Source organism: Elephas maximus, chromosome 16 (genome assembly GCF_024166365.1).
Source record: "Elephas maximus indicus isolate mEleMax1 chromosome 16, mEleMax1 primary haplotype, whole genome shotgun sequence".
NCBI classification, from domain to species: Eukaryota; Metazoa; Chordata; class Mammalia; order Proboscidea; family Elephantidae; genus Elephas; species Elephas maximus.
In genome coordinates, this window is record NC_064834.1 from 28080635 (window position 1) to 28093042 (window position 12408).

Sequence of the window (12408 nt, forward strand, 5' to 3'; positions counted from 1 at the left end):
GAAATTTCACAGTGGTGCACCATAAAAACCAGTAAATTCAGACCCGTGGCAGCCCCACGTGTGTCAAGAGTGGAACAGTGCTCCCTAGCGTTTTCAAGGTCTTGATTTTTTGAAAGTAGATCACCAGGCCTTTTTTCTGAGATGCCTCTGGGTGGACCCGAACCACCAGCCCTTCGGTTAGCAACTGAGTGATTGACTGTTTGCACTACCCAGGGACTCTGATGATGTACTATAAAAACCCACTACTGTCAAGTCAGTTCCAACTCATAGCAACCCTGTGGGAGAGAGTAGAACTCCCCCACAGGGTTCCTAAGGCTGTAATCTTTATGGAAGGAGACTGCCACATCTTTCACCCACGTAGCAGCTGGTGGGTGCAAACCCCAACCTTTCAGTTAGCAACTGAGCACTTAACCACTGTGCCACTAGGATGCTTTGTTGTAATGTAGTGGAGCCTACATCCATCCATGGTTCTGGCTGCTCAGTGGGTCCTATCACTCTGGAAACCCGGGTCTTCAGCTCTGGGAAAATACCTTAAATTATTGCTTTGATTTAGTCTCTTTTTTACTATTTTATTTTCTAGAACCATTTTTTTGTGGTGATAGTGGGGATTCGACCACTTTTTTCCTGAACTGGTTTTTTGCTTTCTTATATTTTCTCTCCTACTTTGAATTTTTTCCCCCTAATTTCTAGGACATTTCACTGGGAAATGCCAATGGTCAGGTAAGACTTCCCAGACACAACTCTCCCAATTTTCTATCTAGAAGTTACTTCCCTAGCCATCTGTGTTCTGGGAGACCAGCAGGAGAAGGAGGCTGTGGTCTGAACTTTCAGTCTTCACATTTTCACTTAATCCCCATTTTCATTATTGAGTCTCTACCTTCAACTGTGCTATTCCTCTATCCCGTGGTACTTTTTAACTCCCCTCTGAGAAAAAATCTCTACTTTTCTGCCAGGGTTTGGGAAGCATTGTTTGGTTAGTGATAGTTAATGAGGGGATTATGGAAGTCAGATAAGTTTTTAAACAGATTTGCAACTGACTCTTCTTTTTTTCTAGTGATGTCTCTTTTTTTACTGTCTTTGTGTGTGTATTTTTAAATACTTGACTGTCATTTTTCCAGGGGTTGCAGTAGGGACCAGATACTTAGCAGAACAAAAATTGAGACTGATTTTTCTTTTATCTGCGGGATAATAACTTTCATCAGATTCGAAGCATTCTCAGCTGTATCTCTTCAAATACAGCTTGTGCCTCACTTCTCTTTCTTTTGTATTTCTGGGAGTCCAGTTACACATGTGTTAAACCTTTCACTGGGTTCCTCATGTCTCATTCTGTTTTATTTCCCATTCCTTTTTTTTTTTTTTTTTTTTTAATCTATGCTTCGTTTTGTATGTTTTCCATTGACCTGTTCCGGTTTACTATCCGTGTTTTCTATTGTGGCTATTCCAGAACTGACATTGTATTTGTGGAAACCCTGGTGGTGTAGTGGTTAAGTGCTACAGCTGCGAACCCAGAGATTGGCAGTTAAATCCGCCAGGCGCTCCTTGGAAACTCTGTGGGGCAGTTCTACTCTGTCCTATCGGGTCGCTATGAGTCAGAATTGACTGGATGGCAGTGGGTGGGACATTGTATTTAAAACTAAACAAATGCTCATTTGATTCTTCTTTTTGTATATTCTAGTGGTTTGCTGAATTCCCCACCTTTAAATCTATTTTCTCTTTTTACCCCCTATTTTCTTAAACACATACTAATCACAGTTATATCACAATTATTATAAGGTTATTGTTAGTTTACTTCAATATCTAGATGAATTGGGGTCTGTTTATGATGTCTGGGTTATTTTTCCCCCCTGTGGTCTGGCTATGCTTGGCAATTTTTGATTGGATGCTTGATAATATTGTATTAAAAAGTTATAGACACACCCAATAGTGATACTTTTCTCCAGGGAGCATTTCCGTTTTCTCTCTGTTAGGCATGTAGACTGGTGGCTGATCATTTTAATCCAATGAAAGTTTTGTTGAAATGAGGCTGGTTTTGTAGCCCTCTGGTTTGTCCCTGGCTCTCCAGTGTTCTTATTTGTAATCCTGGGATAATCTTCATGTCCCTTCTCCCTTAAAGGATTTTACAACAGTTGTAGGATTAATTTGGAGGTGTGTTGAAGTGCTTTAAATCATGGTTGAAAATTACTTCTGTGATACTCCTTTTGCAGTGCAAATTACCCTGGGTGCTTCCTTAAAAGCTTGAGATAATACAACCTATCATTTGACTTTATTTTTTAAATATTTTTGGTACTCAAATTTCAATATAAACGTTCATAGAGAAGGATTTAAAAATTAAATATTTTGAATATTAGGGTATCTGGACTTGTAGAGACATACAGGTGTATTTTGTAGGTGCAGAAAAACCAGTGTCTTATGCACGTTGTTGATTTAAGATACTGTTTTATTTTTCAGCATCTAACATTCACAAGAGAATTTGATTCAGATTCTCTTAGACATTACAGCTGGGCTGCAGACACCTTGGACAATGTCAATCTTGTCTCAAGCCCTGTTCATTCTGGGTAAGTAACCAAAATGTCACTTTTATCCTACTATCATTGCATTTATTATTTATAGTTATAAATTCATATTGACAAGCTTCATATGTTTGAAATATTGATCTTCTAAAGGATTTCATTAGTGAGTATATGTGACATGTATTTGTAAATGATTAGTAATTTTTAAAGCAAATCTGCATATCTGCTTTTGTTGATAAAAGCAGTGTGTTAGAAAGGAAATGAATTAAATTATTCATTGCAGTGAAATTTCCTGGCTATTGGTACTTCTTCTAAGTTTAAAGTTTTCCTTTTCAATTAAAAAATAATAATAATAATTTCTCTTTCTACTGAATTGAAGCTTTGTTTCTGGGCATCTGCTTTTCCTTTCTAATAAAAAATTAAGTATTTCCGTTAATTTAACCTTACCGTTTGATAGCTTTGATACTTTGCTTCTAATAACAGAATCTCATTTAAATGTTTAGTTAAATAAGCAGTGGGCTCTGTTGTCCTCATTTTTTTAAATATGATATTGACCTTTGATTTTCAAGTTATTTGTATTATATAATTTTCTTTTAAAAAGAAAATACAAATTTGAAACCTTCAGATCAACAGTTGATACCTTCTGCCTTCTTGAAATAAAATAATTAAATTGTATGAAAGAACAACTAGGAAAAAAAGAAAAAATGGACTTAAAAAAAAAGATACAACTGTACATATACCAAAATTGCTGTAGTAAATATCACATCAGACTCCCTCAGCTGAATTGATAAATCAGTGTATTTTAGACATTGGATTCTTCACCCATAGATAATTCAAACTTGGGCTATCTGATAGCCATACAGAAGGAATAGGAATCTATTAAAATGAATAAAAATCCCAAAAATGTTAATGGTTTTTGAAATTTACATTTAGACCATAAATTAATTATGATCCAGGACAAGGATGGATTAATTTGGAATTAAATAAATTAATAATTAACATTTTAATGTGTCCTTTTTTTAATATATATTTTATAAAGTATTTTCTGATGCTTCTAATAAAATATATTGTAATAGCTAACATATACCTAGTGCTGTCTGTGTAACCAGCATCATGCTAAATCTTTTACATGTATTTTTTTTATTTACTCTTTATTTGAACCTTAAAATGGAACTAACCAAATATTACTCATTATCCCCATTTTACAGGTGTGATATCTGAGGCACAGGGGAGTGCTACAGGTTATTTAAAGTAACATTACAAAATTGGGCCTTCTGATACCACATTTTAAAAACAAATCAACACAGTGTCATTCAAATGGACATAATTTACAAGTACTCTGTACCTATGAAAGAAAAGTATTACAGTTTAATTTAGTAAGTGGAAAAGTTGGGGAAATATAAACCCACTGACCCACTGCCGTTGAGTCAGTTCCGATGGGGAAATATAGGTTAATAAAATAAAATGAACTTTCCTAAACATAGGAGACAATAAAGTATTAGAATATGCAGATTAGCTTCTCTTCCTTTGAACTTCATCGACAACAATAGACATGTGCAGAAAAGCAGAATTAATGGCAGCTAGCTTGGGCTTATTTGAAAAGGAAAATACAGACTTGGCCTAAGTTAGGCAACATTTCACTAAAGCCAGGTCTGTGGAGTAGTTTATATAGCCATTTGAGGCAAAATATTTTTCCAGGTTATACTACAAATGCCAGATAACTTGGTTTCATTTTCTGATGGTTTTTATTTTTCCTTTGCTTATCATTGACATTTTCTGTTGCTTGCTTCTAATTATCTTACATTAATTTTTCCCATTTGCTTTCTAAATTATTTTGCAGCTATTCTTCTCCACTTCCTCAGTATGATTCAAGGTGATAACTGTGTCCTTTATGTGAACAATCTTTTTTGCATTTTTAATTTATGTGACTTTTTCCCACAGTTAAATTGTGTCAGTGTCTGTAGTGTATCAGCATTTGTTACCCTGCTGTTCCTAAAACTAGAAACATTTGTGTGTTAGTTTTAGGATCATTTGTAGATTTCATGCTATAGTTTAACTGTAATTATTAAGATACAATTTAATCATCACCTTTTAATTTATTTCTGTAAGTTATGATGCATGAAATTTTATTTTGCACAGAGTGTGTAAAAGAAATCACAGTATTTCATAACGTTATTGAATAATAGGACCCAACGTCCTGCTTAACATACATCCACTCCCACCTTGCCTCAGTCTGTTGGCACTGTAAAGTTAAAAAGCTTGAAACCATTAATGATGGTTAAAGAACACCAACTATGCGGTGCGTGGTCTGCAGAACACAGAAATTCTTTGAATTTGACATTAAAATCATCTTAGCCGTACTTTTGTGTCCATTGGGTTCCGATATTGTTTATAGCTGGAATATTTTTATATTGCCACTGGTAATCATCTTACACTACCTTCAGACTGCTCAGCAACAAGCTGTATTACTTTTTTAGTATCTCCATGACCTACATGATTTTTAAACACACTTAGCAAAATTATTTTCATTCATTGATCTATTCAAGAAACATTTATTGGGTGCTAACTTTTTTAACTGTGTATGGCCAGTGTAGGTTGAACAGTGAACAAGATAAACCTTATCTGAATTACTGTCTATGTTGTTGAGAGTCAGCTGTTCCCGAGCAGAGCCAGCATTACCCTCTCTCTCGATGGAAACACTCCAGTGTTAATTTGTACTAGTATAACTGAATTTTCAAACCCAGACTTTGAATCGTTTTTAATATATTCTGTTATTATTATTCCCAACCACACATTGATTTTAGTTACTACATGCTGGAAAAGTTCAGATTTTGTCTTAAGCTTCTTTATAATATTGCCTTATTATTAAGTAAAACCAAAAACTCAGAAACCAAACCCATGGCTGTGGAGTCGATTCCGACTTATAATGACCCTATAAGGACAGAGTAGACCTGCCCCATAGGGTTTCCAAGGAGCACCTGGTGGATTCAAGCTGCCAAACTTCTGGTTAGCAGCCGTAGCTCTTAACCACTATGCCACCAGGGTTTCGTATTGAGTAAAGGCAGTTTTTAATTATGTAAACATATATACACACATATGTGCACACACATCTAAGAAAATGTAGGCACCCGAGAGCAATTTCAAGTGAGCCTACCATCGTTTAACATTGGAAGCAGTTCATTTGGAGAGTTGTACAAGTAAACGGTTATCGCTGTCTTCGATGAGGAAGTCTTTGTTTTGTTTTCTTTTGGGTTTTGATGGGGGGCAGTCTGTCCACCATTGCCTTGAGTACCGTAGTTGTCCCAGCCTCTCCAAATAGGTACAAGATGATCAAAAACATAAATTAATCCTAAGTAAATTGCTTAAACTGAAAATGAGTTCTAGGGTGTGGATGTGTTTACCTTACTGACAGCCAGAATTAATTCTGAAAATCTGATTGGCTGAAAAATGCTCCCCATACTATTGGTTGTCTCCATGGGATCCAGGGCAATTTGCCTTGAATTGTCACCACCCTTCAGGAAAGGGTCCCCAGCTAGGATTTTCATGCAAAGTCATAAAATCTATTTGTAGACTGTTAGCGGTGTTTTTAGATTAATAAATAATAGGACATTTTGATGGATGGGATTATAATTTCTCCAAAACCATTTTAGATTTCCAAACAGCTTTTTGATCATCAACATTCGGTGGTTTTCTAGTAAAAAGCATATTTTCAAATGTGAAATTAAACTGCAAGGATATGTGTTTCCATTGGCTTGTTCTGACTTGCACCCTTCCGTGCGTTGGGCTCATTGATAACCCGTTCACCAGCGTGCTTTGTAACACTGATGACAGTGAGAGGACTCCCGGAGGGTTTTTTCCATGAGCATACGATCAAAATCAGGAATTCCGGTATGCTGTTATCCAGAAATGACGATTTCCTTACATTTCTGTATCTACTTGCAGATAAATTTTTGCCTCATTGGCTTTAATACAAAGGTCAGTTTCAGAATTATATAATTTAGAGATATTCTCTAAAAAGTCTAAGATACTCTTATTTGCACTGCTGTACAGATACTCAGATGTAGGTTATTGAAAACAATTTGTTAGCCCAAGTTTATACTGAAAAGATTAAATCCTTTTCCATCAAAATTACCTTCACAAAACTAGTCATCTTCTGCTTTTAGTCTTAAAATTCTGCGTTGTGATAGTAAAAATTACTGTGTTGGTATAATAAATACACGTTCATTTTACAAGTTGTACGTGTTAAGACATACTGTGGAGTATAATCTTACTTGTAGTGGAGAGAGATTACGTTGTCAACATACGGCAAAAGCGCTTACAGTTAAAATGATCCTTGAATATACCTTAAACCGCCCACCAAGACCATACACAGTGGGGTTCTTTTTTTTTTTTTTTTAATTTACAACTGTCTTTCAATAGTGGTTTTTGTCCTAATGTTGAAACATTTACTCTTCTGTCGATTTGAACACCTGATAAAAAAATTGACTTCTGTCAGGGGACCACATTAAACCAAAAATAGGTTGTTGTGTTTCAGTTTTTGCCCAGCGCACAAGATAAATGCATGTTTGATGTGACTCCACCATATTTATTTCCGATTTATCTTTTAAGAGAGGAAATGATAGCTATGTTGAATGTTGCTTTACACTTTAACATTTAATTTCAAAACCTGCTGTGAAGATGGTCTATTTCTCGCCTTAATTGGGCCTCTGGTCTCCTCCCTGCAGGTTTCTGGTTAGCTTTATGGTGGACGCACGAGGTGGCTCCATGAGAGGAAGCCGTCACCATGGGATGAGAATCATCATTCCTCCACGCAAGTGTACAGCTCCCACCCGAATCACCTGCCGTTTGGTAAAGAGACATAAACTGGCCAACCCACCCCCCATGGTGGAAGGAGAGGGATTAGCCAGTAGGCTGGTAGAAATGGGTCCCGCAGGGGCACAATTTTTAGGGTAAGTTGATTAGTCAATTTTTATCTTGGCCCTCACACTACATCTTTGATTTTCTTTACTCTTGTTAACTCAAGTAGTTAACTATTAAAATTACTTAGTTGGGCAGTTTGATTGGGTACAACTTTTGTGTAGTGTCCAAGGTGACAAAACTGTGTAATTCCATAAAAAGCTATTAGCGTTGATACTTCCTTAACTTGGTGTTGGTCAAAGCTTTTAGTAACCAAGAAGCATGTTCTCTGCTCAGTAAGTGCACGGAACCCTAATGGCCCCTGTAGAAATCAAAGCATCGTTCTTAGGAAAAAAATAAAGATGCTAGAATTATATCACCACATTAAGTAAATAGCTACTTTGGGACATGTCTTCTTAAAAATAATCTTTAGGGAAACAATCCGTCGTGATAATGGTATTTTTAAAAAAAGGAAACGTAAATCTAATTCATTCTCTGAGGTGGCACTTGGGTGCAAACTAGGCAGGCTCTGTCGTGACTGACAGTTTGTTCACAATTTCCCCTTCTCGTTTCTCTTCCTGCTGCATGGATGTTATTCAGTAAACTGCATCTTCCTACCAATCCTCCCCCTGTAAATGAGGGTGAGAGCTTGGTTAGCCGAATCCTGCAGCTTGGGCCTCAAGGAACAAAATTTATTGGGTAGGATCTTTATAGACAAGATACAGAATGTCTACAATTTTTTTTTTTTTCATTTTCAATCTTTTTCTGTCACACCCATGGTCTAATTCTTGTCTTATTTTAATTTTTTTAAGTTTTTTAATGCTTTCAGTTGATGTGTGTCACTGAAAGAAAAAAAACAATCATAGTGGCTTGACGTAATGTAGCGCTGCTACCTATCTTGTGCTTTTCAGGCATGTGGAATTCACTGCAAGCATTCTGCTTTCATAACTTTGTGCTTTTGTAATTTTTTTTTTTTTTAATTTGAAATGTTACAACTGCATATGATATTTTCTAAGACAGACTGGCAGTCTTTGATTTTAACCCAGTGAAAGAGAAGGTATTTGCAGGCTTTGAATCAACATTTGCCATAAATGATATATATGTTTATATAGATATATGTGTACAGATATGTGTGTGTGTGGAATTACATTTTAAAGTAAGTACTTCCAAGTACTACGTAATCTTTATTGGCTCTGAGAAAGAGAAACCATCAATAAGCAAACTGATTTTGAAAATGACGATATATTTAAAGAAAACTAAATAGGCCTCAGATAGAATATCGTATAAAGTTATTAAATCATTTTGTTTTGTTTTGTTTGAAGCTGAAATGTGTTGGTATTTGTTGTTTGCTTGTCTGTTTGATTGGTGTTGTTGCCTTGGCAGTTTGCATGAAGAAAACTGTTATGAAAAGTTATGCTCGGCTTCCACATTGGTCAAAGATCTTTATTCATATCTTCTCTCCAATATCGTTGAATGTCGTACACAAAGCCACATTCTTTAAATATCAACAAAGACAGTATCTGATACATTAACCTGCAAAGATTGTATCTTGTTCTCAAAAAAATTTTTAATTTCCATTTATGATATGGTTAAAAACTATGGTAAATATCTTAATAACTTTTGAGATTCTTAACAGTCTTAGCAATAGTTTTTTTCGTTTCTACCTATCAAAGAATAAAAGCATTCTAAAAATAATTTTTAAATGCTCCTTATTTGGATCATAATTTTTTTTGCCAAAAGTAAAATGATCGTATTAATCATTCCCATTTTAAGTGAATGCTTTGGTAATAAATCTGTATGTTTTTATTTATGTGATGGGATTATTACAGCTACTATCCCACTTTATGCCCATCTCTATTTAAGCCTGTCTTTTATCACATGTATATAAACACTGAGGCTAAGAGGCGAGGTTACATACAACCTCTGTAGGAGAGTAATGATACTGTCTACTTAAATGTCATAAAGTAAAGCTGCACAATCCAACTACATAAACTGTGTGTGATTGTGGTCTGCTGACTTCCATTCATCTTTTTTAGTATTGATCCTACTTTAAAATTGGACAAATTATTTACCCGTGGCTTGATTGGCTATCTTCAATTTGCAGCCATTCTTTGACATTCCCTTGCAAAAGGACACTGTCAAAAATTAATATATCAGTACGTGATGGTTTCAGACCAACAAGTGCTCTTTCAGAAAGTTTAAATATTCTACTAGAGGTTACACAAGAGACAGGAAGTTAAGCTGCCCGCTACCATTTCACAAATTGCAAACCAGAGAAACTATCTATACTGGTATGGAGAGTGTATTATTATCATGATTGTTCTCTTGCTAAGGGGAAAAAAACAAAAAAAACTATAGCAGTAATCTTTCCATATAGGAAATTTATAGAATTTTTTGAAGAAATGACTGTGTCCTTTTAAATCATGAGTATTTTGTATAATATCCCCATCATTTAAAAAAAAAAAAAAATGGACCAACTTTCTATCTTGTGGTCTATTTTAGTAACTTTCAATTTCTTGATTCAGAATTCCTGTTTATATGTGCTGAATATTTTCCCCCATTAAATCCAATGCCTAACAGATACTAGGTCCTCAAGAACTGTCTGTGAATGAATGAATGATGGCATGTTATCAGGCATCTAATATATTATTATTTAATTAGCAAATGATTCTGCAGCTTTGAAATCATTCCCAACCTTAGTGGCACCTCTGATTTTCAGATGAATATTGTTAATGGAACACCTGTTAAGTACAATACTATAAATATATTTAATCAGATGGCCAAATAATGTGGATTTTTTTTCCAGCCCTGTCATAGTGGAAATCCCTCACTTTGGGTCAATGAGAGGAAAAGAGAGAGAACTCATTGTTCTTCGAAGTGAAAACGGTGAAACATGGAAGGAGCATCAGTTTGACAGTAAAAATGAAGATTTAACCGAATTACTTAATGGCATGGATGAAGGTAAGGAAGGTGACTCCTGGTTTCTGTCAATGTCTACAGGCAGACATCAAAGGAAAGACCAAGACAAAATGAAACGGTATCTGAATTTCAGCCATAGTTATATTTTAAGCCAGGACTTGGGCTTCTCAGCATTTTTTCCCGTTTTCTTTATGTAAGGCCTGGGGTTCCATTTAATCTAACAGACATTTTTTTTTTTTTTCTTTACAATAAAAGAATGTTCTGATGATATATATGGATTTTATGAAAAGCCAATGTTTTCTAAATCACAAATAGCTAAGGAGAGGGTGAGATGATCATGGAAGGTACGTGGTGTTCACCGAGGATTTTTTAAGTAAAGACATTCATGTTTTACTTCTGGGATTAATAATTTCCAAATCTTTTATTTAATCTTATTCTGTTTTCTCCTAGATTATTTCAGTGTCCTTCATGAATTTTTAATTTTTCTGAGGCCATAATAATTTCCTTAAAACTAAGTTTCAGACTAATTACTGGAATCTGTGGCGTTTCAGTGATTTACTCTTTGACCTAGTAGGACCTGTATGTGGCTGAGAGTGTCACCGTCTCATACAGAGCTTCCTCAGGCTGTCTGACCCTGAGAGCCACACCAGTTGTTCTTGGTAGACATCGAGAATGGAACAGACTGGCTTTGAGAGTAGGTACTTGAAGCAGAATTGCCTTAAAAAAAAAAAAAAAAAAAATGGAGATCGAACTTATCATAACACAAGATGGAGAAAAAAAAATGAGGGCTGGTCTTCACTTTATCCTTACTTCTTCAATACTACCACTTGAGCAGTTTTCGAAACAACAGCTTTATTGGAAATACATTTCACGTGCCTGTGCTGTCCAGTGCAGTTATTACTAGTCACGTGTGGCTCTTGAATGCTTGAATGTGGCTACTGCAACAAAGAAGCTAATTTTTTATTTTGTTTAACCTTAACTAATTTCAAATAGCCACATGTGGCCAGTGGCTACCTTATTGGAAAGTACATTTCTAGCAAGAACATTGACTATTTTAAGAATCTATTTTTCATTTTTGAGTACACGTTATATATAGCATGTCCTGTCAGATAGAAACAGAATTTTTAAAAAATTTTTAACTTTATTTATGGTACAGACTTCTTGATTTCGTGCTGACATGTCTCATTCTGTTTTTAATAAATCGTTTACAAATAGAAATTAGCCATAGCATTGGTTAGATAAATGATGGCCAAAACACCGAGAATGTTTGTCAGGCTTTTTAAAGAAACAGTGATTCTACATGTTATCTTGGAAATAGAATTTCTTTGCTACATTTTTAAAGACCAGATAAACTTTTGTTCCGTTTTAGAGAATTAAAACGCAATATAAATACTTCTAGGTTTAAAGAACCAACCACTAGAGGCCGCTAGAGCAAAAGTGAGGACTAAAGTTTTCAAGACACAGTGGTTTTCTTCCTATGTTCAATTTAAAAGTAATAAAAACAAAGGAACCACTACACACATTTTGTAACTGAAGCTCAGACTTTATACCAAGCTGAAGCCCCACTTATCATCAGCCTTCTGTCCCCAGAGGTCCTTCATTCCTTTGGAACGTCTCTCCAAAAAGAAGGGCAAAAGTAAAAATCAACTCTTCTTTGTCTTTAAAAAAAAATCAACCCATCTTCTTCCTTGACAGTCCAACCAGTCAGAGTTCTAGTAGGGAGAGAGTATAAGCACAATTTAGGAGGTTTCATATTTTTATGTTCTTCTGCCATCTCTGGAAACCCTGGTGGTGTAGTGGTTAAGTGTTACGGCTGCTAACCAAAAGGTCAGCAGTTCGAATCCACCAGGCATTCCTTGGAAGCTCTGTGGGGCAGTTCTACTTTGTCCTGTAGGGTTGCTATGAGTCGGAATCAACTTGACAATAATGGGTTTGGTCTGCCATCTCCACTCTGTTCCCATCCCTTTTTATGTTTCTAGATAGGTGTTTATTAACAAAATAAAAATAGCACATGAAATAAAAGTGACCCTATATCTCAAGATATCCTTAAAGAGGGAAAAATTGTTCTGTCATTATTTTATTT

The 12408-nt window shown here is 35.4% G+C and overlaps 1 protein-coding gene across 8 annotated transcripts in view; it reads left to right on the forward strand.

Annotated features, from left to right (window-relative positions):
* The window catches only part of ANK3 (ankyrin 3), a 706927-nt gene that overhangs the window by 623286 nt on the left and 71233 nt on the right, over nt 1–12408 (forward strand). For all 8 annotated transcript variants that reach the window (XM_049855202.1, XM_049855203.1, XM_049855204.1 and 5 more), the window contains 3 exons: nt 2449–2555; nt 7235–7459; nt 10213–10367. In XM_049855202.1, coding sequence (XP_049711159.1) covers nt 2449–2555; nt 7235–7459; nt 10213–10367 — 487 coding nt within the window. The remainder of the gene's footprint in view (nt 1–2448; nt 2556–7234; nt 7460–10212; nt 10368–12408) is intronic.